Source organism: Bactrocera latifrons, unplaced genomic scaffold (genome assembly GCF_001853355.1).
Source record: "Bactrocera latifrons isolate USDA-ARS-PBARC rearing strain unplaced genomic scaffold, ASM185335v1 scaffold_49, whole genome shotgun sequence".
Taxonomy (NCBI): domain Eukaryota; kingdom Metazoa; phylum Arthropoda; class Insecta; order Diptera; family Tephritidae; genus Bactrocera; species Bactrocera latifrons.
The window spans coordinates 181,532-204,689 of record NW_017537145.1 but is presented as its reverse complement, the minus strand read 5'-3'; the positions used below and the strand labels follow the sequence as shown (position 1 = coordinate 204,689).

General features: G+C 36.6%; 1 protein-coding gene across 8 annotated transcripts in view; it reads left to right on the top strand.

Moving 5' to 3' along the window:
- LOC108973563 (semaphorin-1A) overlaps positions 1-23,158 on the top strand; it is a 458,547-nt gene that overhangs the window by 269,185 nt on the left and 166,204 nt on the right. For all 8 annotated transcript variants that reach the window (XR_001993734.1, XR_001993732.1, XR_001993733.1 and 5 more), the window contains one exon: positions 5,128-5,224. Coding sequence is in view for 1 of the 8 variants with exons in the window: in XM_018940915.1 (XP_018796460.1) it covers positions 5,128-5,224 (97 nt within the window). In the remaining 7 variants the exon portion in view is untranslated. The remainder of the gene's footprint in view (positions 1-5,127; positions 5,225-23,158) is intronic.

The following is a 23,158-nucleotide window of genomic DNA, read 5'->3' as shown; positions in this document are numbered from 1 at the left end:
TGTTTTTGCTTTCTAACTGCTAAATTTTATGATAAATGTTGTCACATGCAACACTACACACCTACACCGTCTTATAGATATACTTACATACATATGTACATAGATGTATGTGTGACTTGAATGCTGCCTCCAATCGGCTGACACGTCGAACTTGCCAAACTGAATTGTAACGCACCACACGCACATATATACTCATATAATCTACAACATACATACTTATATTGCCATATATCATCACCTTCCGCCGTTTTTGCGCTTATTTAAGTGTCGCACATAAAAATGGCGGCAACAGCAAAGACAATAGCGCCAGTAGTTTTTGTGGTTGTAGTGGTAACAGTGAGCACATACTGAATCATAACACCAGTCACACCAGTCGCTTGAGTCAAGGTCCATAGGGAAGCAAACTCGCTGCTGCATTGGCTATAATATGGGCAGCGCATTGCCTCGCGGGTTGCGTAACGCAAACATACAAGCACCAATGCAAACACGCATGAGAAAAGGAAGCTGGGTACACAGCCGCCACACCCACTCATACATACACAAATACTTAGACCCACATATACGAATGCGGCACTGCGTCGCTGCCGACCCGCCATAACGCAGTCACATTAAGGAAATGACAAAAGGAACCGCCAACGTGATCAGCACAGCAAAATCCAAAGCGATGCCGTTAAAACGGTAAATCATACACATACACATACATATATTCATATATATGTGTAGCAATGTTTGCTTTGCTAGTAAAATAAAAATCGTAGAACATTCTAGCACAAAAAATTCTGCACATAAATGTGAACATGTCCTCCTACAGCTCGTAAGTCTCCTACGCCTTTATTTGTTTTTGTTGTTGGCTGCTGGAAACTGCTTATGGAGTGAAGTCGCTTTAGTGCTGCGTTGCGTCGCCGTTGCTGCCGTTATTGTAGACGTGCCACACATTTCAAGGACCATTGCGTGCACTTAACGATGTTGCCATCGATGAGTGATGATGCCAAAAAGTAATGACAAAGTTCCTCAATCAGCCATTTGTTTCACCGCATACATTTATGCAGCAGCCACATGTTATCATATGTCGGTGGTGATGTGTGGCATAAAAAATCAACAGAAAATGTTTAGAGCTATTTAATATATACGTTCTTATATCGATAACTAATTTTTTAAGTCTAACTTTCATATAAGCAGCTGTATAGCTTTTTTTTAGCCTGAAATCGGTTTACTAAGTTTGCCACGAAGTTTGTTGCAAGCCGAGATAAATGTGGGAGACTCTTTAAACTTTATAATAGGTTGTCAAAAAAGTCTTGCAGTATTTTTATTGAATTTTTTTCAATTTTCAATTGTTCATAAAATTTTTTTTTGATGACTCATGCCCACCTCTTGACCGATGCTATGGCTGCTACTATGCCGGTCTCTTTCGACCAATTCAGCGATTTTATCGCAATTTTCGACGACAGGCGTTCCGGAGCGTGGCGCATCTTCGACCACCTCTACACCAGCATGAAAACGTTGAAACCATCGTTGTGCGGTGGAAATGGAAACTGTATCGGGTCCATAAACTGCACAAATTTTATTGGCGACTTGAGATGCATTTTTGCCTTTATCGTAGTAGTACTGTAAAATATGCCATATTTTCTCTTTATTTTGCTCCGTGTTTGCGACGCCATAACTCACGAACGACTTAAAAGAAACGACAAGCAATCAAACACGCGTGAAATGAGCTTTCCAAAAAGGTATAGCATGATCCGATGCGACGAATAAAACGCTCTCAGCGCCAACTAACGAAAATACCGCAAGACTTTTTGTGTCAACCAATATTTAAATAATCAACGTGACGAACCGAGTGGATGTAGGTTTGTCCACTGGAATCCAAACGTTTCCTTCAATAAGTACAATAAAATATGGACTAATCATTCTCTGTAACTACAGAGCACATCAAACAGTGATTTCTTTAAACTTTAACGGCAGCCTTTAGTTTATTTAAGTACCCATTTTTCTTCTTTACTGGCGTAGACATCGCTCACGCGGTTATTGCCGAGTTAACAGCAACGCGCAGTTGTTTCTCCTTTTTACTGTGTGGCGCCAATTGGAAATACCAAGCCAAGCCCGGTCCTTCTCTACCTGGTCCTCTGTTTCCCCAAGCGGTTACTGTGTCAAATACTTTCAAAGCTGGAGTGTTTTCGTCCATTCCAACGACATGACGTAGCCAGCAATGCCGGTGTCTTTTAATTCGCTGAACTGCATACATATGTCAATGTCGTCGTATATCTCATACAGCGTTCCATCGAATTCGATATTCGCCGTAGCCAACGCGCAATGAACCATAGATCTGTCGCAGATCCCTTTCCTCTCGAAAACTCGTAACGTCGACTCATCAGACGTCGTCCATGTTTCTGTGCCATACAGCAGGACGGTAATGTGACTTATAGAGTTTGATTTTTGTTCGTCGAGTGAGGACTTTACTTCTCAATTGTCTACACAGTCCGAAGTAACACCTGTTGGCAAGATATATTCTGCTTTGGATTTCGAGTCTGACGTTATTGTTGGTGTTGATGCGATTTCTAAGATATACGAAATTAACTACGACTTCGAAGTTATGACTGTTAACAGTGACTTGGGAACCAAGTCGCGATTACAGCAACTATTTGTTTGATGACAGGAGATAGTTCTTCTTGTCCTCGTTTACGACCAGACCCATATGCTTTGCTTCCTTATTAAATCTGGAGAAAGCAGAACCAACGGTGCGGTTGTTGAGGCCAATGATATCAATATAATTGACTCACAGCATCTCTCCGCTCTTATAGAAGATTCTACCTACTCGATGAAATTCTGCACCCCGAATTCTTTCTTCCAGCAGTAGTCTTTTCATTGGTTGGCTCCAAACCCAGCGAACAACCCTGGGGAGGGATGCTCTACCTTTTCACTTTAGCTCGCCTTCAAATGTATGTTTTATTTTACCAGAAGTCGTGAGCTGCTTGAGCATATGTAAAAGTATCGTTTGTAGCCACTCCTAAGTGAATGGCGATCAGATAACACTCCTCATTTGTGTGAACTTCTACACATGACTCCATCCTCCTATATCCCTCACCCATCTAAAATGGAGACTTAGGAACATTATAGTGATCATAACAGGACACCTATACTTAAGATGCTACCTGCAGAAAATGAGAAAAGTGAATTCGCCGGCATTCAGAGCTTGCGTGGAGGATGATGAGAAGTTGAAGCATTATCTATGAAATACCCAGCCTTCAGCCGTACGAGAAGAAGCATATTCCACGGCTACCAATTCGTCAAATCCATTGAGTTGCTGGATAAATGGTAAAATAGTTGCCATTCGGGAGCACATGGTCTTAATGACGGTCTAAATTCTATCATGAATCAACGTACCGATGCAACAAAAAAAGAGCTTCATCGCATTGAACATCGGAACAAAATTTTCGTGTCAAAATTGGTATCGGTGGCCATCTTGTTTTAGATCCATTTACCGAAAATATGAAGCGCTTGCTGGTAATTCGGTATCAATTCTTGCACAAGTTGAATTTTGTAATCCCGCAAACCAAGATCTCTCGCAAAATCTGCCATAAAGTGGATGCGCAGAGCTCCATCGCAATGGCGAATAGACTCATACGGGTTTTCTTTGGGGGTAATGGCTCCTGGCCCCAATCTACTTGAGCCAACTTTTTTCCAATCTTCGTCACAGTTGTTAAATTCGATTTTCGGAAATTCCTTGAATGCGTTTATCGATTCACGTTTAATATCTTCAATTGACTTAAAATGGTTTCCGCGAAGCGGTCGTTAGCTAGAAGACACACACACAGAAAAAACATATTTCGACGAATGGGTTTTTGCGTGAAATTTAATTTAAAAAATCTTACTATTTTTTGCCCACTCTATTATATACTATAAATGTAACGCGAGCTTAAGTCTATTGTGTCCTCTGCTAAAATAGCGATGTGATTCCTATTTGGAAAAATGGATACAAGGGTCGTTTACCTGCATCTGCAGACTGCTATGCAGTCAATTAGTAGGCAATTTACGCAAGGAGCTAGGCCCTTGTTGTGTAAGTGCTTCTTCAGCTTGCTGTGTCCAGTGTAATATGTATGCGACCAGTAGTATGAGTTTGTTTCTAGGGAGGTTTGTTTTAACTTATTGATAATTACAGTTATTTCAGAAATCTACAATGTATATAGTTCCTTCAAGTTCAACGCTTTCACAACAAACAATTATCAAGTCAAGTCTTGTCATTAATATGTTAAAACTTCGTATAAACCAGTTGAGAATTGCAGTTGATCGTATTGAGATGAACGAAAAATTGTAGGAATTACCAATTAGTCTGCATCAGTGAAATTTGGCGTGACTTCACACTACATTTTTACTTTTCACTATTCTTACACCAGCTCACCATAACAATTTGTCTGATTGTCACATGCCCCCCCCACCACATGCTGTTGTCAACAGTATTTAATGAGCTGCTGCGGCAACAATAYGTTCAAAAATACAAAAAATAGCGAGTTATCTCTCTGCTTCCGACACATTCAGCGGCACAAGTGTGCCTTCCTACACCTGCAGCGAGAGCTTCATTATTATACCTACAAACCTTGTGACTTTTCAGCCATTAAATTGCGCCCCATTGTCAGGCAATTCATGCGGCAGCTGCCCCACCACATCTTACCTTACCAACGGCCTTTTATTCGTGCGTTTTGTGTCAACTATTACTTTCCCTACATCAAAGAGATACTTCAGCTGCGACCATTGCTGTGAAATGTCCGATATTTGTAGCATGTGCCAGCCTGTGCTCCATGCGCCGTGTGGTGGTGGGCGAAAGTATAGTGCACCTTCCGGTGGCCTGTGGCGTTGCCATTGTGCCGCTTTGCGTCGGGCGTCGGACGTTGCAGTGCAGTGTGCTGTGCGGCTCATGGCTTTTGTTAAATTTAAATTGCCTAATTAAGCAGTGGCGCTCATTGGCGCTCACTCTCTATCGCTCTCCATTTCACTGGCTATCTATATTCATTTCTTTCACTATCTCAGTATTTTTATATACACACTTCATTATTTAAATACTATATTATCTTTGTGCTGTACTAATTTGCTATGCTGTTTTTACTAATTTTTCCACTTTCTCCTTTTTATCTGCAGGTCCTGAAGATGTGCTAAAATTCCTCGGAAACGAAAGTGTCGTGGATCATTTTAAACTTGTCACAAAGGATGGCAACAGTCTGCTCGTCGGTGCCAGGTGAGTGCCATCAGCCAACATTTTCATTATATATATAGTATATATGTATGTATATGAATACCGTTATGTATATACATATATACATACATTCGCTGTGTGTGTCAAGTGTTGCAAGCGCTGTACGATGCTCGAGTGTGCCAAGTGCCGCAGAAAAATGGGTTAACAAAGGCGTCCGCATGGAAGACACAGTCCAAAAAATTTATATATATTTATATGTAAATATATAAAATATAGTGTGTGTGCGTAAAACTGTAATATAACGTACATAAAACAGGAAGACACTTGAAAGTAGCAGCAGCATAACGCAACCGGGTCCGGCTGATGCTGCCCTGTCCTGCCAGCAGTCTCACAGGTCGCTGCAAGTCCGGAACTTGCGACTGTTGCTTGTCAAAGCAGTTGCTGGCGCACACGCATACACATAAATAAACACACACATACAAGCACATCAGCCAGCGTCAACAACCAGCAGTCACCTGCAACTCTAGTACACTCCTTGCCGCCTTCTCCCGCTTCGTTCCTGCCTGCGCAGCATGCTGCGTCCGTTCGTTAAAGTTTCGCAAGCACTATTGTCCTGTAGTTGTTTTTGTACTTGTTAGGGGTAGCGTGAATTTCCATTTTATATGCTGCTTCTTGCCATTTTTTTTTTCATATTGCTCGCTCTATACTTTGGTGTTGACAGTAGCAGTTACCGTCGTAGAACGGTATCCTGGCTGGTTTTGTGTTAGTTAGCCACCCGTGTGGATTGCCAAAAGTTGGCGACTACTTGTATTTTTATACCCCGAACAGGATTTATAAAGTTTCTCATGAAAATTGGAGCATCCAGAAGGAAAGGTTGGAGACCCTATTTATATTCTTATGTATGTATGTACAAGTGTATATGACGTGGCAAGCTGAGTCGATTGAGGCACACCGGCCTGTTCGTTTTTCGGTCTATTTTCGAGATATCGTTCTGAAATTTTGCATACCACATTTGCTTCAAAAGAGGTTGCTCATTTGTCGAAACTGTCGATATCGGACCACTATATCATATAGCTGCCATACATACTGAACGCTAAAATACAAGTCCTTGTATGAAAAACTTTTTTATTTCACAATATATCTTCATAAAATTCAACATGAATTATTATCTAAAGCAAGGCTCTAATATCTGAACAAATTGTTCAGATCGGATGACTATAGCCTATAGCTGTCATACAAACTGACCGATCAAAACCAATTTCGTGTACGGAAAATTTTTTTGGTTGTTAAGGATATTCGTAGCAAAGGAAGGTAACGGTATTTTTTTCTGTTTTTATTTTTTTCCTTCGTTCGCTGTCATCTTTGTTGCCGTTGGAGAAATGTCAACGCAACGGGTTGGCAGTTGCTCTGTGTTGTTACAATTTTTCTTTGCTTACTTCGTTGTTGAAGCTTTCCCTTTACGTTGTTATTATTGTTGTTGTTCTATTTATTGTTTCCTTTTGCATTTTCGGCCTGTCCAAGCGTTGTTATGAAAGTTTTAAAGTGAAAATTATGCAGCTTCTCAAGTGTCGCAATACTTGCTACATACTTCTATGTATAGGTGCATACCTCTATATGCACATATACGCATACATATGTATATATACACGAATGCATGTGTGTATGTACCTATAAACATAGTGTGCATACAAAAATATCACTCTCAAAAGTTGCCATCGTCTGCTTGACACAGCTACCGGCAACACAGTGACCGTTTGTGCACCTCAATTATGCCTATATACATATATATTATATATAGTATAAATATACAAATAATAGCTTTTATACATATATGCCATATATATATAAATTTACATATATATGGTAAATATATTAATGTATATGCTCGCACCCTCTCACCCCGACCCGACCCTCGCTCACCCCTAGCTTACCATAACCTCAAAACGCCACACAGTTGCACTTGCCAGTTGCATGTCCGCATTGCATAACATTGCACAGCATAGCATAGATTTTATAATATTTAATTGCATTCAGAGAACTGAAAACAGAAAATTGAAATTTGAAAAGTTAGCAAAGCTAACGCAAAAAGTTGCACATTATTTCAATTCTTTGGCCCTTTTTCATTTCTCCATTTTCCAAATGTTTCTGCGTTTTGCATTTATTTCTTTTATATCTGTGCAAACAAGCTGTGCTTTCATATTGTTTATATACATACGAGTGTGTGTGTGTGTGTGAGCGTTTATGGTTTTGAGGTAATTTCCTGGAAGCAAGAAAGTTCATTTCCAATGGGCAAAGTCTTATTTGTGCGCAGGCGGCGGCAAAGGGCACAACAAGGCGAGCTCTATTAAATAAATAGTATTGCGCAATAATATTGACTACTATATTTTTGTGTGTAGGCTAGTATTGAATTTTGGATAGGTATGTACATATGTAAATGTATGTAATTATTATTTTCAAACTTGATGAGTTGACAAAATATTTCGGGATCCCGAAAAATTATTTTCAAAAACATTAAAATTTGTTATAATGCTAGCATAATGCATATATTTTTACTTTGACGAGTTGAAAACAAATCGGGATCCCGAAAAATTAATTTTCAAAAACCCCTACATTTTTTGTAATGCTAACATCAACGTTTGTATATTTTCAAACTTGACGAGTTGAAAAAAAAAAAAAAATCGTGATCCCGAAAAATAATTTTCAAAAACATTAAAATTTGTTATAAGTTTTACATAATACGTATAATATCACTTGCAACCAAAAATTCGCGAGTTTGTGGAAATAATGTTCTTTAAATAGTTTCTACAACGCTGACATAGTAATATTTAGTTTTGTAACAAAAATATTATAACCGGGATGCCATTTTATGGATGTTTTTCCGGATTCGGATCGTATTAAATGGTAATATTTCGAAAAAAATATGAAGATCATCAAATTTGGTTTAATTAATAATATTTCTTGAACAAAAAGTTTTTACTACAATTTTATCCTATTTTATCTGTGTGTCCAATTCGGGATTGTTGAAAAAAATTCGGGATTGACTTACTTTTATCGATTATTATAAAGTGCTGATATGCGTGGTTTAAAAAAACCTGTATACACTTATTCTTAACTTCGGGATCCGAATAAAAAATTTCGGCATTGATTTCTTTTTTTTTTCGATTATTGTTTTCGAATTATTATAAAGTGCTTATATGCGTGGTTTTAATCTTGCACATTTTTTCTTAACTTCGGGGTCCCGGAGAAAAATTTCGAGATTCATTTACTTAATATTTTCGATTAATAAAAAAGTACTGATTTACGTGTTTTCAAAATATCTGCACATTTATTTTTAAATCGGGATCCCTAATAAAAATGTTCGGGATTGATTTACTTTTTTCGATTTTTGTTTTATAATTATAAAAAAGTGCTGATATGCGTGCTTTTTACTTATTATTAAGTGCGGGATCCCGAAAAAAATTTCTGGACTGACTTACATACTTCTATCGATCTCTTCAAATCTATATTTTTGATTATTTAACTTAAAGACAGCAAGCAATCTAATATTTGTACAAAATAAACACAAATATGTGTTTCCATAGTCGAAATGGCATGCAACCGCTACGCAGCAGCCGATGTCTATAGCGCTAAATGTACAATAATACACTTACACGCATATACATATGTATGTATACCTTCATATTTGCTTTTATTTGCTGCAGCGCCGACATTTTGTACCTCAATGTGCAACAGTAAATACTCACAATATTTTGTTGTTGTTTTTTAAAACGAAAATAGTAACATTTTGAAGGAATGTTGCACATGTGGCGCATGCGGCCAGCATAACAGCACACAAAGTGTACTAGTTTGTTTGTATACATATATGTGTGTGTGTCACAATCACTTGGCACTTCGAGCCTGCATCGACACATCGACCAAATAGTTCACTTCACACATATAGCCCCTCATACATAGTAGGCGTATCTAAAAGTATGCTTCTTCTTCGTTTGTTGTTGTGGGTGTGTGTGTGTTCAAAGCGCTGCGCTAAGATAAGGTTGACACGAAACGAATTGAAATGCAATAATAATGGTGTTGCACAAATGAAATTGCTTGACATGAACAAGCGCAGCTTTTTAACACACACAAACGCAAACGCTTGCAGGCAATCGGTGCCAAGGAAGCGAACGCATACGCTCACAAGGCAGTAGGACACGGCATCAACGTGCTGGCATGCGATGTGCGTTTTGTTGCACCGTTAGAGCCACCTGCGACATAAGACCACAACAACAACAGCAGTATTTCTGAAAGCGCTTGTTGATGCTGTGGCGGCAGCGGTTTGCGGTACAGCGAGTTCGCGTTGTGTTTTGTGTGCGCTTTCTATGAGCGGAAGTGTAAGTAATGCACGAACATGCGCATATATGTATGTCTGTGTGTGCGTGTGTGTATGCTTTTACTCGCTGAAGCGCAAAAACTGGAAAAGGGTGGCATTTTTTCTAACATCATGCACACACAAAAAAAAAAAAAAGAAGACCGCGGAGTACATGAAATCTTTTGAAAAGATTTTCATTTTGGCAACGTGACATTAATGAATGTTGACCTGATTTCAGTCGAGTGACGTTGCTTATGCGCTCGTCGCACTCGCTCAAAAAAGTTCCCAGTTGCAAGCAGCGAAAAAAATCGCATTTTAAGTGGAACTGGCAACTTGGTTATTAGATGCAAAGACGTTGAAATGTCGCCTCGCGCTGCTGATATGTATCTTTTTAGCAAATAAGCCAACTGCGCACGATTCCCATTTGGCCCGAAGTTTGTCTAAATAGTATGGTTATCATCTCTAGTGCAAGTGTACTTGAGACCACACTTATATACCTGCTGCTGATGGGCCTTTTGCTCGTTCGCCCCACAAAATATAAGCGCAAGCTTGCATTGCATGGAAGTAATGAGTTGCACACTTTTGGGGTTCCTTGCTCTCCTTCGCAGTAAGTTTGGTTGTAGTTGTGGCTGGCTTTGGGTATTGAAAGTTTTTGAAGAAAATTGGTAGTTACACGAAATTTATAGAGAAAATTTCTGCATATTGCATAGAGGAAAGTTTTTATCTGATAAAAAAAGAGAATCTAATTAGACAAAAATGGGCAATTGTGTTCGAGATTGGACTATTGAGGGTCGAACTTTGCTCCACATACCTTTTCGTCTATTTGTTTTTCAAATCCATAAGTTTCGAGGCATTTCTTGCATAGCAGCGGCTTCACTAACCTCAAGAGAAAAGCTCATCGATTATAAATCTAAACCTTATATTGCCGTGGCTTTTGAATTAAACCAAAAAATAAATAAAATATCGGCTGATTTCGATTTATGTATATTTCTTATGCAAGTAACTACTCCTTTCGACCCATAGTATTGATAGTCTAGCACTTTGCAACATTTCTGCTATTTCTATAAAGAGAATTTGGTTGCTTTCAAGGAAGTCTTTCGCGTTTAGAAACACTTGTATTCCAAAAGTGACGAAAGCACTTCTTAAGCTCTTTGCTTATGAATTCCACAAACTACTCTAACCCAATCTAAAACCACTAGAAAGAGCTGTTCAGAATTGCGAAAACTCAACTTCGAATACAGGATTTTCCGTAATGTTTTCAAGCTTTGATATCTAAAACATATCTATAGAGAGGATTATGAGATTTGCTTCACTATTTTTGCAGTTCAATTTTCTTAAAATTTCGAAATTGTTGTAAATTCCGACTACAAAATGAAACGATTTATAAAACAAAAATCCCGCTTAAATGTAATTTTGTAACCTTGATCAATTTCAAAATCCCGAATAAATTAATTCGGGATTCACGATTCCAAAGTGAAAACGATTTATTAAAATCCCGGAAATCGAAATACCGCTTAAACATAATTTTTTTTCTTGACAAAAAAAAAATTCGGGATCCCGAAAAAAATAATTCGGGATTCACAATTCCAAAGTGAAAACGATTTATGAAAATCTCGGAAATCGAAATCTTGCTTAAATATAATTTTTTTATTCTTGAGAAATAAATCAATTCGGGATTCACGATTCCAAAATGAAAACGATTTATGAAAATGCCGAAAATCGAAATCCCGCTTAAACATATTTTTTTCTCGATAAAAAAAATTTCTGGATCCCGAAAAAAATAATTTGGGATTCACAATTCCAAAGTGAAAACGATTTATGAAAATCTCGGAAATCGAAATCCCGCTTAAACATAATTTTTTTTCCTTGACAAAAAAAATTTCGGGATCCCGAAAAAAATAATTCGGGATTCACAATTCCAAAGTGAAAACGATTCACAAAAATCTCGTAACTCACAGAAAATCAGAAAAAGTAAAACCATTTTATTTCGAGATCCCGAATAAAATAATCCCGGATTCGAAATTTTAAAATATAAAATATTTTTTGTTAAATTTCTAAAACACAAAAATAAAATTTCGAAATCCCGCCCCAAAAACTTCACAGTGTATCTTGAATGACTCGGATTTACATTGTAAATAGTTAATCTATCTTAAATAAATCAGTCTATGTATCTTTCATAATTTATTTAGTCTACAACAATTATTGTATATATGTACATACATATGTATATGTAAACTGCGTACGAAAATGTCGTAAATTTAATTCCGGGATCCCGATTAAAATAATTTGAGATTGAAAGTTCCAAACTGAAAACGCTTTATGATTATCCTGGAAATTGAAATCTCAAAAAATCAGGAAAATTACGTAAATTTTATTTCAGGATCCCGAAAAAAATAATTCGGGATTTACGATTTCAAAATGTTAACTCGTTTTTACAAAGTTTTTAACATTGCATTGTATTTTGAAAACTCCGAAACCGATCAAGAAATTTCTGACACATGAATATCCCTTCAATGTCCGATCAGTCTCCACCATATAATGTCTTTATACTACGATTATCAGTGATATGCTTTGGTCTTGCAAACATTTCAGATATGCAGTATTGCCGAATAAAGCATTTCGGGACTGAAAATTCCAAAGAAAAAACGAGTTTTTTTTCCAATACGAAAATGTTAGTTATAAATCGCGAAATCCAAGATTTTGAAATCCGGATCAAAAACTTCGCTACCTCGATGTGTAAATTAGCTTATAATTTAAATATTATACTTTCAGCTTTTTCAAAATTATTATGGCACCAATAATATCTCAGCATACATAGACACAGATGTCTACAACAACACAATCTCCAACTTAATGTTATCTGAATAACAAAAAAAAAGTTAAAATAAATTAACCCATGCATCACCACCTTCGAGACAGCAACCCTCCTCGAATCGCTAACCTAATTTCATCAATTTGTTGTGCTGCCGCCTAAAGATATGCTTATCTAAAGATTTCACGCAACACAAACACACTACCGTTGCCAATTTCCCTTCGAAACTATAATTTGTTGCCACAAATGTCACCTTATGTGCCGCCCACCTATCCCCAGCTACACAGACACACACAAACGAGACCTTTTAAGCAAAGTCTGCGCCTGTCACTTTGTGACGGCGTAGAGTGCTACTCAAAACGCCCTTAGTGTGGCATACTTTTCGGCTCGCCAACATGGGTGACAGTATCGAACACAACAGCAAACAAAAACTGCGAAAAGCAAACACTAAAACAGTAAATGGTACCTTCGAATGTTGCCAGCTTAGAAGAAAAGTGTGTGGGCAAACTATGCAATCTAAAACTGGGAGAAACGCAAAAAGTGTTGGCCTAAAAAGCTGAAGGAGAAAAGTTTAGTAGGAGATTGGCCATAGAGAAACCAGATTTGGGCTGACAAAATTGCAATGTTTTCTTTAGCAGCAGACTTTTAGTAATGTTGTGTTTGTTGAAATCATTTTTACATCCGTAACTGGACTTATATATGGTTCAGATCCGACCACTATAGCATATAACTGCCATACAAACTGATTGATGAAAATAAAGTTCTTCTATAGAAAACTTTTTCATTTGACAAGGTATCTCCATAAGATTTTACACAGATTATGGCCTAAACTAATCTTGCAATCTCCAAAGAAATTATTAAGATCGGAGTACTATAGCATACAGCTGTCATACAAACTGGTCGATCAAAATTAAGTTCTTGTATGGAAAACTTTTTTATTTCACAAGATATTTCGACAAAATTTGACAAAGGTTATTGCCTAAGCTAATCCTGCAATCTGCAGAGAAATTGTTTAGATCAGACAAGTATAACATATAGCTGCCATACAAACTGAACGATAGAAATTAAGTACTTACACTAAAACTTATTTATATTACAAGATATCTCCGCGAAATTCGGAACAGCTTACTGTCCAAGACGGCTCTACAATCGCCTAACATATCGTTCAGATCGGACTACTATAGCATATAGTTGTCATACAAACTCAAAGATCAAAATTAAGTTCTTGTATGGAAAACTATTTTAATCTACAAGCTCTCTTAACAAAATTCGACACATATTATTGTCCAACATAACACTACAAGCACCGTATATATTGCTCAGATCGGACCACTATAGCATATAGCTGTCATACAAATTGACCGAAAAATTTTATAACAAATATAATTTTGAAGCATTTCCAGTTTCTTTAGAGTAATTGCCTCTATTTAAATATAAACCAGTGACGTTAGTGTCTCAAAGTTGTTTTAATTTCCGCAATTATTTCGGACTTTCACACACAAATCATTATTTTTTATACTCCAATTTCTTTCCACTTAATCTTCTCGCATTTAAAATAACCCTAAACTTGCTTTTAAATCTATTTTTATGCACCCAATTAAATAAAACCAGTTCCACTACTAACAAGCTTTTAGCAGTTTAAATTCGACTCTTCACACACAGACACATACACAGCCACACAGCCAATAGCAGCAGTAAAATGTGCTGCACACGATATTCATTTCATTCCATGGTTAATTCAACGCATTTCACCCAGTGCGCATTAACCCTACATTCATCATTGCCTTTCAGGCGCACCCCCCGGTTTTGCTGCGCGTAAGTTTTTGAAAGCGACCCTTCAAGTGTAGAGCGAAAATCCGCACTATTGTAATTTTTTGAGCTCTAATTAAACGCTAAATCACGTCTCTCCCCTTCAGCATTCTTCCACTGATACTCATTAATTCTGGCAACCCCCCTCCACCATCACCGCGCATTTGGCTGTGTTAAGTGAAATGCGCGTAATGCACACACAGCCAAAAAGTATGCAACATCGCTCCTTGCCTTCCTTTTTTTTTTTGGTTGCGCTTGAATCGCTCTATGTTTTCGCTTTTGGTGAATGGTGTATGGAGGGAGTGCGGTGCTGGAGTCAGCGCACGATTTGAAGTTTGGTTTACACTTCAGCGCGTTTACTAGCTCATCGTTGTTGTTGTTGTTATTAGCGTACACTGCGCTCGTGCTAGTAGTCGTTGTTCGCCGTTATTGCTTTCGTTGCATTAGAAGCGGCGTTGTTTTCGTTGTATTGGCATTGCCTACCTTGAATTCATTGCTGCCACATTAACGGCACATAGCGGTATTGTACGTGCTTGGGTGTTAGTTTTGTGGCAATTTGCTGTCTGTGGTTTTTGCCAGCAAGAAATTTGCGGTTGCCATGATTATTCCGCGACTTCCTATAATTATGGAGGGATAACTTTGACTTTTGATATTAGTGGCTAATTGATAAAGTGCAGCACCATTACTGTTATCTCACTAGCTTTTCAATGCTTTTAGTATATTTGTTTTGAGCTCACTCACTGCTTAGTGTTAACTGTGGATTTGCTTTGCGAAAGTTTCGAAATTTATAACATTGAAATTTCTCAGATTTTTTGAAAGCAGTAGGCATTATCATCGTCTTTGGCACTGAAACCGTAGGTCAAATTAAGCCGAGTACACAAAGCTTTGACAGTTGCCTCTGTCCTTACCGATTTCGCGAGGTCACGCCAGTTACCAACACAAGTGCAGACATTTCCTTATGCACCTGGTCCTACCATTGGATGGTGTACGTCCTTGCTTCTGTTGTGCACTCATTTTTATGGGTTTGATTATTTCTACGATGCCTTAGAGCTCATTCAGTTCGTGTTTCCATGTTCTTCGGTACACATCGCTCTTGTTTCCAATGAACTTGCGGAGAACAGTTCTCTTTAATAGTATTGAAGAGAGCCTCTTTCGAGAATATAGCTTTTCTGTTGATTGCTTTTATTATATGATGAGGTTTCCAGACCCTGGACGAAATGGCTAAAATGTCCTCCTAGTTTAGTACTTAATATTTTCCTATGATTCTTAAGTGCATATGACTCATTTCGACTAATTCCACGCATAGAGACTATTATCCGAAAATATGTTTTTAGAAAATGCAAAGACTAACTTTCTTCTAAGCTATCGCCGAAATTGATGTTTAACTAAAAGATGTCACCAATATGATCGGAACATGAAAACTCGCATTAAAAATCGCAACTTTTAAGAAGTTGTTGTCGTACATTCAGTACTTGTTTAACTAAAGAAAAAATAGGTATGTATATGCTCAAATCTTCATCTGTACTATATTGTGAGCTGAGTTCTCCTCTAATCACAGTAGCTTCCTTTATTATTAAGCGTCTCTTATTTCCTGATAGAAAATAGATAAAAATGTCTCAAAGTTGTTACTCTTTTTACTTAGCTTTCACAAAACCATTCACTTCTTATAACGTTTCTTAAAATTTTCTTTCACTTTTTACCTTTTTGTATACATTGTTCAAATCGAAGCTTTCATTTTATTTTCCAAGCATATTTTTCTTTAATTTACTCGTTAAAGTCGAAGCTTTCATCATGTTGCCTCATGAAATATTTTGCCTCCAGTTACGCTGTTTTAGAAAACTAGTATAGAAATTTATCTTTTTAACTTTTTTACAGAGCTTGTTTGATGCCAAGCTTTCACTAAAGCCTTCAAATTTTAATTTTTTTCTCTTATCTTAGTTTTGTTTACTAACTCGTTAAAGTCGAAGCTTTCATAATTTTTCCTCATAAAAAATATCGTGTCTCCAGTTACGCTGACACTAAAACTTTTACTTCTCGCTTTAGCTTCTTTCAAAGTCGAAGCTTTCATCGAATTTTCCATATGAAATATAGTGTTGCTATCTAAATTTTTAGCGAAGCTTTCACTTTTCGAAGTTATTTTAACATACCTCGTTAACAATAAAGCTTTCATTAACTTTTCACTTAGAATTGCTTTGTCTTCAATGTTCTTTCAATAAAATTGTCATATTTTTTCATATTACTTCAAAATCAGAGCTCTCATCATAGTTTCGAAATTGCACTTACTAAAGTTATATTCTTTAATGCTTCGTTGAAGTCAAAGCTAATATCATACTTACCACCTAGAATATATTGGCTCTTAATATTCTTTAACCAAAAATATCAAGTCTCCCACTACGTTGTGGGAGCTTTCATTACTTTTTCATATGAAATATGGCTTCATTTACTTAAGCTTTAATTGCAGCTACCATTTATTATATATTTAGTACTTCACGGAAGTCAAATGTTGAGACATCCTTTCCTCAAATAATCTTAATATACCTTTACCTTCTTGGAAGTCAAAGCTTCAAATACTTTCCATATAAAATATCTGGCATCTCAATATACCTACTCTTTCGTGGAATATCATAGAATATCTGGGTACTCAATATAGCTTCACCGCAAATTTCATGTTTTTCTTTCAATTATTTCAAATTCGAAGCTTTCATGCTATAAATACAACTTGTTTATATCTAAGCTTTCACCGAAGTTTTCACTTAATTGAGCTTTTTTCTTCAGCTATTTCCAAAATTTTTAACAGCGAAGTTTTCTCCGAAGTGATTAGTCTTGCAGCTATTTTTCAATTACCTTACTAAAGTCAATGCTTTCATCAGAGCTTCCGCTTTTATCTTAGTTCTTTATATGTTTTTAAAGAGTAAAAAAGAGTAAAACTTTCTCTATATGTTCTTGCTCTGTACGAAAAATATTTGGTTCCGCGTTTATAAATTTTCCTAGTTGAAAATTCCTTTCTATGCATACCAATAATATTAGCCACTTTCTGCTATGAAAGCTCTCTACCTCCTAGTGATTCTTAATGCTTAATGAAAATCATTGAACCTTTAGCGTTCAAAGACGGTTGCTTGATTGAATGATTTGTGCGCTTCCAAGTCGTGCATAATTTGGGTTACCAAACTTTTTCATATAAAATATTATAACATAGAGTTTGTGTGTATATGTGTAAGCTTTGGGACTTGCGGTTACTTTGCAACAAAATTCACAATTCAATGACTTTTAACTCTTTAATTAATTATTATTTTTTTGTCTTTTTTGTAAGGGCATACATACTTCGTAAGGGTTCAGCATATAATTAATTATGTATGTAGAGTGCATATAGAGTTTTATTAAATTTTTAATTATGAACAAAGTATGCAAGAATAAACCACACACAGCTATCTGCGGAAACTTCTAAGCAATCGATAAAGGCGAAAAATATACTACTTCCGAGTTTTAGAGAGCCTTTCCTGCACTAGAGGCGGCTGCTTGCCTACTTTGCTGCGATAATTCAGTGTTATCATGATTACAGTGCGGTATATACATATATATTTACTTATTTACAATTATATATATACAGTTATACTCAACAAGACCGCCGAGTGCCGCATAAAAGACCACAAGCATACTGCGGTTGCCTGTGTTGTCGCTAGCGTCGACTTAATTGGAAGATCTTAACTATGGTAAGAGTAAGCGCAAGGAATTATGGGACTTAATACATATACATACATACATTTAAATTTTATATATATTTTATAAAGCAATGCCTATGCTGGTTTCACTTTAATAAATTTTTGCACTTTGAAAGTCAAAGTTTGTATAACTGTGTAAGCCAGAACCGCCAAGTCACACACACATACATATATACAAATTTGAAGTCTGAAATTTATATGTTGACCGCAGGCAATGCGCTCCACAAAGGCATGCACAAACAACGCCAGCGCTGCAGACATAAATTTACACATACACACGCATATAGCGGTATACACTCCCAAACTAAATGCGCACTCGTCTTCGCCGCCTTTTGCTGCTTTTGTTTTTGCTTAAACACTTTGCAGTGCTATATGTTAACCTAATTTTTAAACGTCGCCTGCATTTCCATTTCCGTCTGAGCGGAACGCTTAAGAAATGCAGACACATACACACACATGAACATATAAACACATGGCCACATACAATGGCGTCGCATGAGTGAAACGACTTGACTTGACTCAACAACATGTGTAGACTCTTAAGTCTGTTTGGCAAAGTATACATTAAGGCGTTGCCAAAGCGGCAAATATACAAAGACGTTGCAGTAGCGATAAGTGTAATACAAAATATCAAAGGCAGCAATGTTAGAGCGTGTGTGTGTGACAGCATTGAAATTTGCTGCATGTTATACTGTGTAGTGCAGTGTAATATATTTTGTTTAGCTCGAAAGCAATTGCTGGCAAATTACAGCTGTAGACAGTAGTTGAAATATGATGATAAATGTGTAAAATTCATAAAAAAAAAAAATAAATTTTTCAAAGAAACTTTGCATTTTTGTAGAATTTTGGGCGATTTCTTGTCGCTAAAAGCTTTAAGCTTTTATGCTCAAAAAATATTTTCCCTAATGCTTCTCCTACTTAATATAAATAAAGCTTTTCTCATAGTATAGAAAGGCTTTCTCCATATAGCCACAATCGAAAATCACTAAAAGGTCTCAAATGCCATATTTTCTCTAGCAAGACAACAGAAAGAATCCAAAATTTAATGCATTATATAAAAAAGCTTTCCCTGTAGTCTAGTAAAGCTTTCTCCATATACTGCATATCTCTAAAAAATTCGTAAATTCATTTTACCCACAATGGACAAACAGTAAATGGTCTCAAATGCAATCTTTTCTTTACTCAATATCGTTTGAGCTTTCGGTCATTATACAAAAATTCTATATTTGCTTATTAAAAAGCACTCAAAAAAATATATGCACTCCAAATTTTCTCGAAAAAAATACTTATTTAAAATATATACCATATATTTACACTCAAAGTAAACTCTCGGAATCTTGAAGCTATATTGGAACGTATTTTATAAACTTAAAGCTCTTATTTAAAGAGCTTTTTGCGTAAGCTTTAAGCTTATGACGCTTTATTATTGTCCATATCTGGATCACTTTGGAGAATTATATCTATCCGCGAAGCTTATTCGTAAACATTAAGGCTCTTCTTGTCAGCTTTTTGTGGAAGTTTTATGTGTTTTACGATTTTTGTTCATATCTAGATGATTTTCGAAAAAGCATTTCTCTCGAAAGATTTTGTAAAATTTAATATTTGTCTCAAAGCTTATTTATAAACTCTGAAGCTCATTTCGGAAGAGCTTTTTGTGCAAAATTAAAACTCTTAACGCTTTGCTATTTATTTTTGGATAATTCGGGAAACATTCGTTCTATTCGAAGTTTTTTTACTATTTAAACTTTAAAAGTTCTTTAGAAAGCTTTTGCGCATAATTTAACTTTTTTATGACTTGCGATCTACTTTTTAGTAGTTTAGTAGGTCTGCTAACTTCTCAGAGTTGTTGGTTTGTTTTTTTTTTTTTTTTTTTTTTTTTTTTTTTTTTTTTTTTTTTTTTTTTTTTTTTTTTTTTTTTTTTTTTTTTTGAGTTTATTTCAAGATCATCCGATGAAAAATTGAAAGTTTGTAAACAAAGCTTTAGAGCTCGTTTGAGAAAGTTATTTAGCTGCGAGCCAAATATAGCGTTCCGACCTCTTGATAACTTGGTTGCACTGATACATCACGGTGGTCATGAGTTCATTTGTAGATGTTTCCTTATCCACGAGACAACATTTTTTGAAAAGAAGAGTCGTTTCTGTAACTACAGCCGTAAAGATCGAAACAACGAAATTGTCGAATCGATTTCGTTGGGCAATATTGAAGGTTCCTAATATCTATTCTATTGAAGTTTTTACTGACCTCCCTCGAGAATTCGTTTGAATTTGGAATTCGTTTTATTTCAAAACAATCCATTTGCTCCCCAAAGCTAGTTTGAGATATTTTTCTAGGTCTCTAACTGAGCTAAAACCTCTAGAAAGACTGAATTTCCATTACTCAAGCCAGCGACCCTAACAATGAAAACTATACCGAGCATAAGAAGATATAACAAAGTTAATTTAGATTTCACAACGATTCGACTCTCCTAGTCGCAAATCCCTCGTCCTTTCGTACCTTAAGAACAATAATTCTTGATAGTTATGGTTTTACTAACTTCAGCTCACACCAAAGGAATTTCGTCTAATATGGCGGTTGGTGGTCTCGTCTTGCGCCACAATAAAATGAAGCAACAACAACATTACCGTTGCAGCAGTACGCGCATTTGCCAATGAATTCTAATTCTTGAAAGTCATTACTTCAACGGCAATGTTCCAGCACAACACAGTTAGGTTAGAGGCTAAATCGCGAACGAGACAGCGCGGATGGATGTCTGTGGCACATCGGTCAAAGGTTGGCAAATGTGCAACGGAATCTCCTGCTGTTTGCGTGTAGCGCACTTGCATAAACGTACAGCAACAACAACTACATAAACAACGAAGGACGCACACTAAAGAGTTGAATTAAGTACATTTTGCAAAAAGCTTTTGTATTGGGGTTGGCTTGTGATTTGCATAAGTGACAGCTTGAAGGGTTTTAAATGGCTGGCAGATGGGCGAAGCGCGGCGTACGACGAATGGCAAATGGCGGATGGCTGGCGAGTGGCGGTTGTTAAGTGAGCTCGGGTTGAACGTTGCATTAAAATTTCCAAACGAGGTGTAAAAGGCTTTGCCGCGCGTATATAACGGTACACTGTTAGTGTGGCGTAGCGAAAATACGCAGCTGAGCGGAGTGCTGTGTGTGGTTTGGTATGCGAAGGCAATAAAATGGCAACAAGCATTATTGTGAGAGGATTCCGTTGTTTTGCGCCGGCATTGAGAAAGACAACACTTTATACAAATTCGCTATTTCGCTGGCTGACAGCGAAGCAATTCTGAAGAGACTCGAATAACAAACAAATGTTTCATAGGGCTTAACTCAAATGTGGCAGCGTGTGAAAATGGAGCTTTCGCAGATGATGTAATCATATAGTACTCAATTTTTGGTGAGTTCCAGGCTCAGTGGGGTTTATCTTTAACTTTTTCTTTATTGTTTTTCTTTACTTGTCCGATTTACATTTTATGTTGAATGGAAAGTTTCGAGTTTAGAAGTGTATTACCTTTCTACTCCAGCCCGTTTTATAATTGATTTTTGAAGGCGGAGTAGATTCGCTGCACTAGACTCTCTTTTTGTCCACTACTTGCTACAATTGGGGGCTATTGCATGAAAAGGTGTTATTTCTGCCATATCTGGATCTACTCCTTACTATTCCCCGAACATTTTCGAGCTAACTTTAAAAGCGTAATTCACACACATCAATATGATCCGGACTTACGAAAGAAAAAACAATCTTTTCAAGTATTTTAACAAACATCTTTAATATCGTCTTTAAAAACACTTCCTTTTAAATAAGCAAAGCTCAAAGCAATTTTTCTTACACTTGTTATAAGCCTTGGCGGTGATGGACTCCAGTGCCACCTGATAATGACTTTTAATAACTTCAACGGACTCATAACGCGTCCTCCGTTGCGAAAATTTCAGCTTCGAAACTAGAAAAAAGTCACAGTGAGCCAAATTTAGCGAATACTGTAGCTGAGCAAAGACTCTTGTTCAAAAAGTCAGTCAGAGTTATACTAGAATCTAACAGCGCCATATCGTGATGGAAAGTCTATGCATTTTCTGCCTTCAAATCCAGCCTTTTACGACGAATAGCTTCACATACACGTCTCAAAGTAGCCAAGTGGTATTCCTCATTGACCGCTTGACTTTGTGGAATGGTTTTAAAACGAGCCACACCTCAATAGTCAAGAAGAGGATGAATATTTTCATGATATTTAACTTTAATGTGTTTTTTCCCCCTTTCGACTTATTTTAGAGCATCAAACTCTATATTTTTGGACATCATATTCATAAACTCAAGCCTCATAAACAGTATTGAGCGTTTGATAAATGCAACATCCTCAGCTGTGATCGTTTATGCATACGATTCAGATCTTTTGATAAGAATCTAGCATTGACACGGTCATACCCAAAACTTTAACAAAAATTGACACGTTTATACCCAAAACTATAACCAAAACACTTTGAATCGATACGTAAGATATCCTCATATATATATGAATATGATATTCAAGCACTATTTCTTGGATCATACCCAAAACTTTAACCAAAATATGTTCAGTCGAAAAGATCTTGAGATCTTCTGCTATCTCTCTCATGTTTATACAAAGATCTTCAAGCACTATTTTGGTAAGTAGGTAGCTAGGTAGTTAACAGTGCTGTATCTTCGTTCAAATTATTTGGTTCCCTCAATGAAACTAATAGAGCTGGGCACTCACAGAGGAAGTGAAGAATCGTTTCCTTGCTGCTCTTGGATTTCCAGCTACGGAAACTGCTATTATAGGGCAAACCTATTTTTAACATTATTCATAACATTGGTCACCAAATGGCCAATGGCTCGTTATGGTAGCTTTTTTTTTCCTTGACTTTTCCTATCTTAACGATGACTTTCCCGACCTTGTCGTGATAAAGTAATCTTTCCAACGACAATACTTTCAATGATTCTGTTGCCGTGAATCCATTATATGCTAAAATTTCTAGCAAACTCGTTTCAACTTATTAAATATTTTCCCTAATTGTTAGCTAATTTGTTCAGTCCTCAGTATGAACTATGATCTTGCATTTAATATACTTGAAAGTTTTGCTCTGAAAACTAACAATTATGACTCATTCTGTGTTCATCAGTAATTAATGAGTTAATGAAATGACTGGCGACAAAGTTAGATCCTAAGTTCACGAGACTCACATCAAAATTTATACAATGCAAGGTAAGGTTATGAGATAAAAAAACAAAAATGATTTGATACTGTCACGTTTACATACATTGTTTTGGA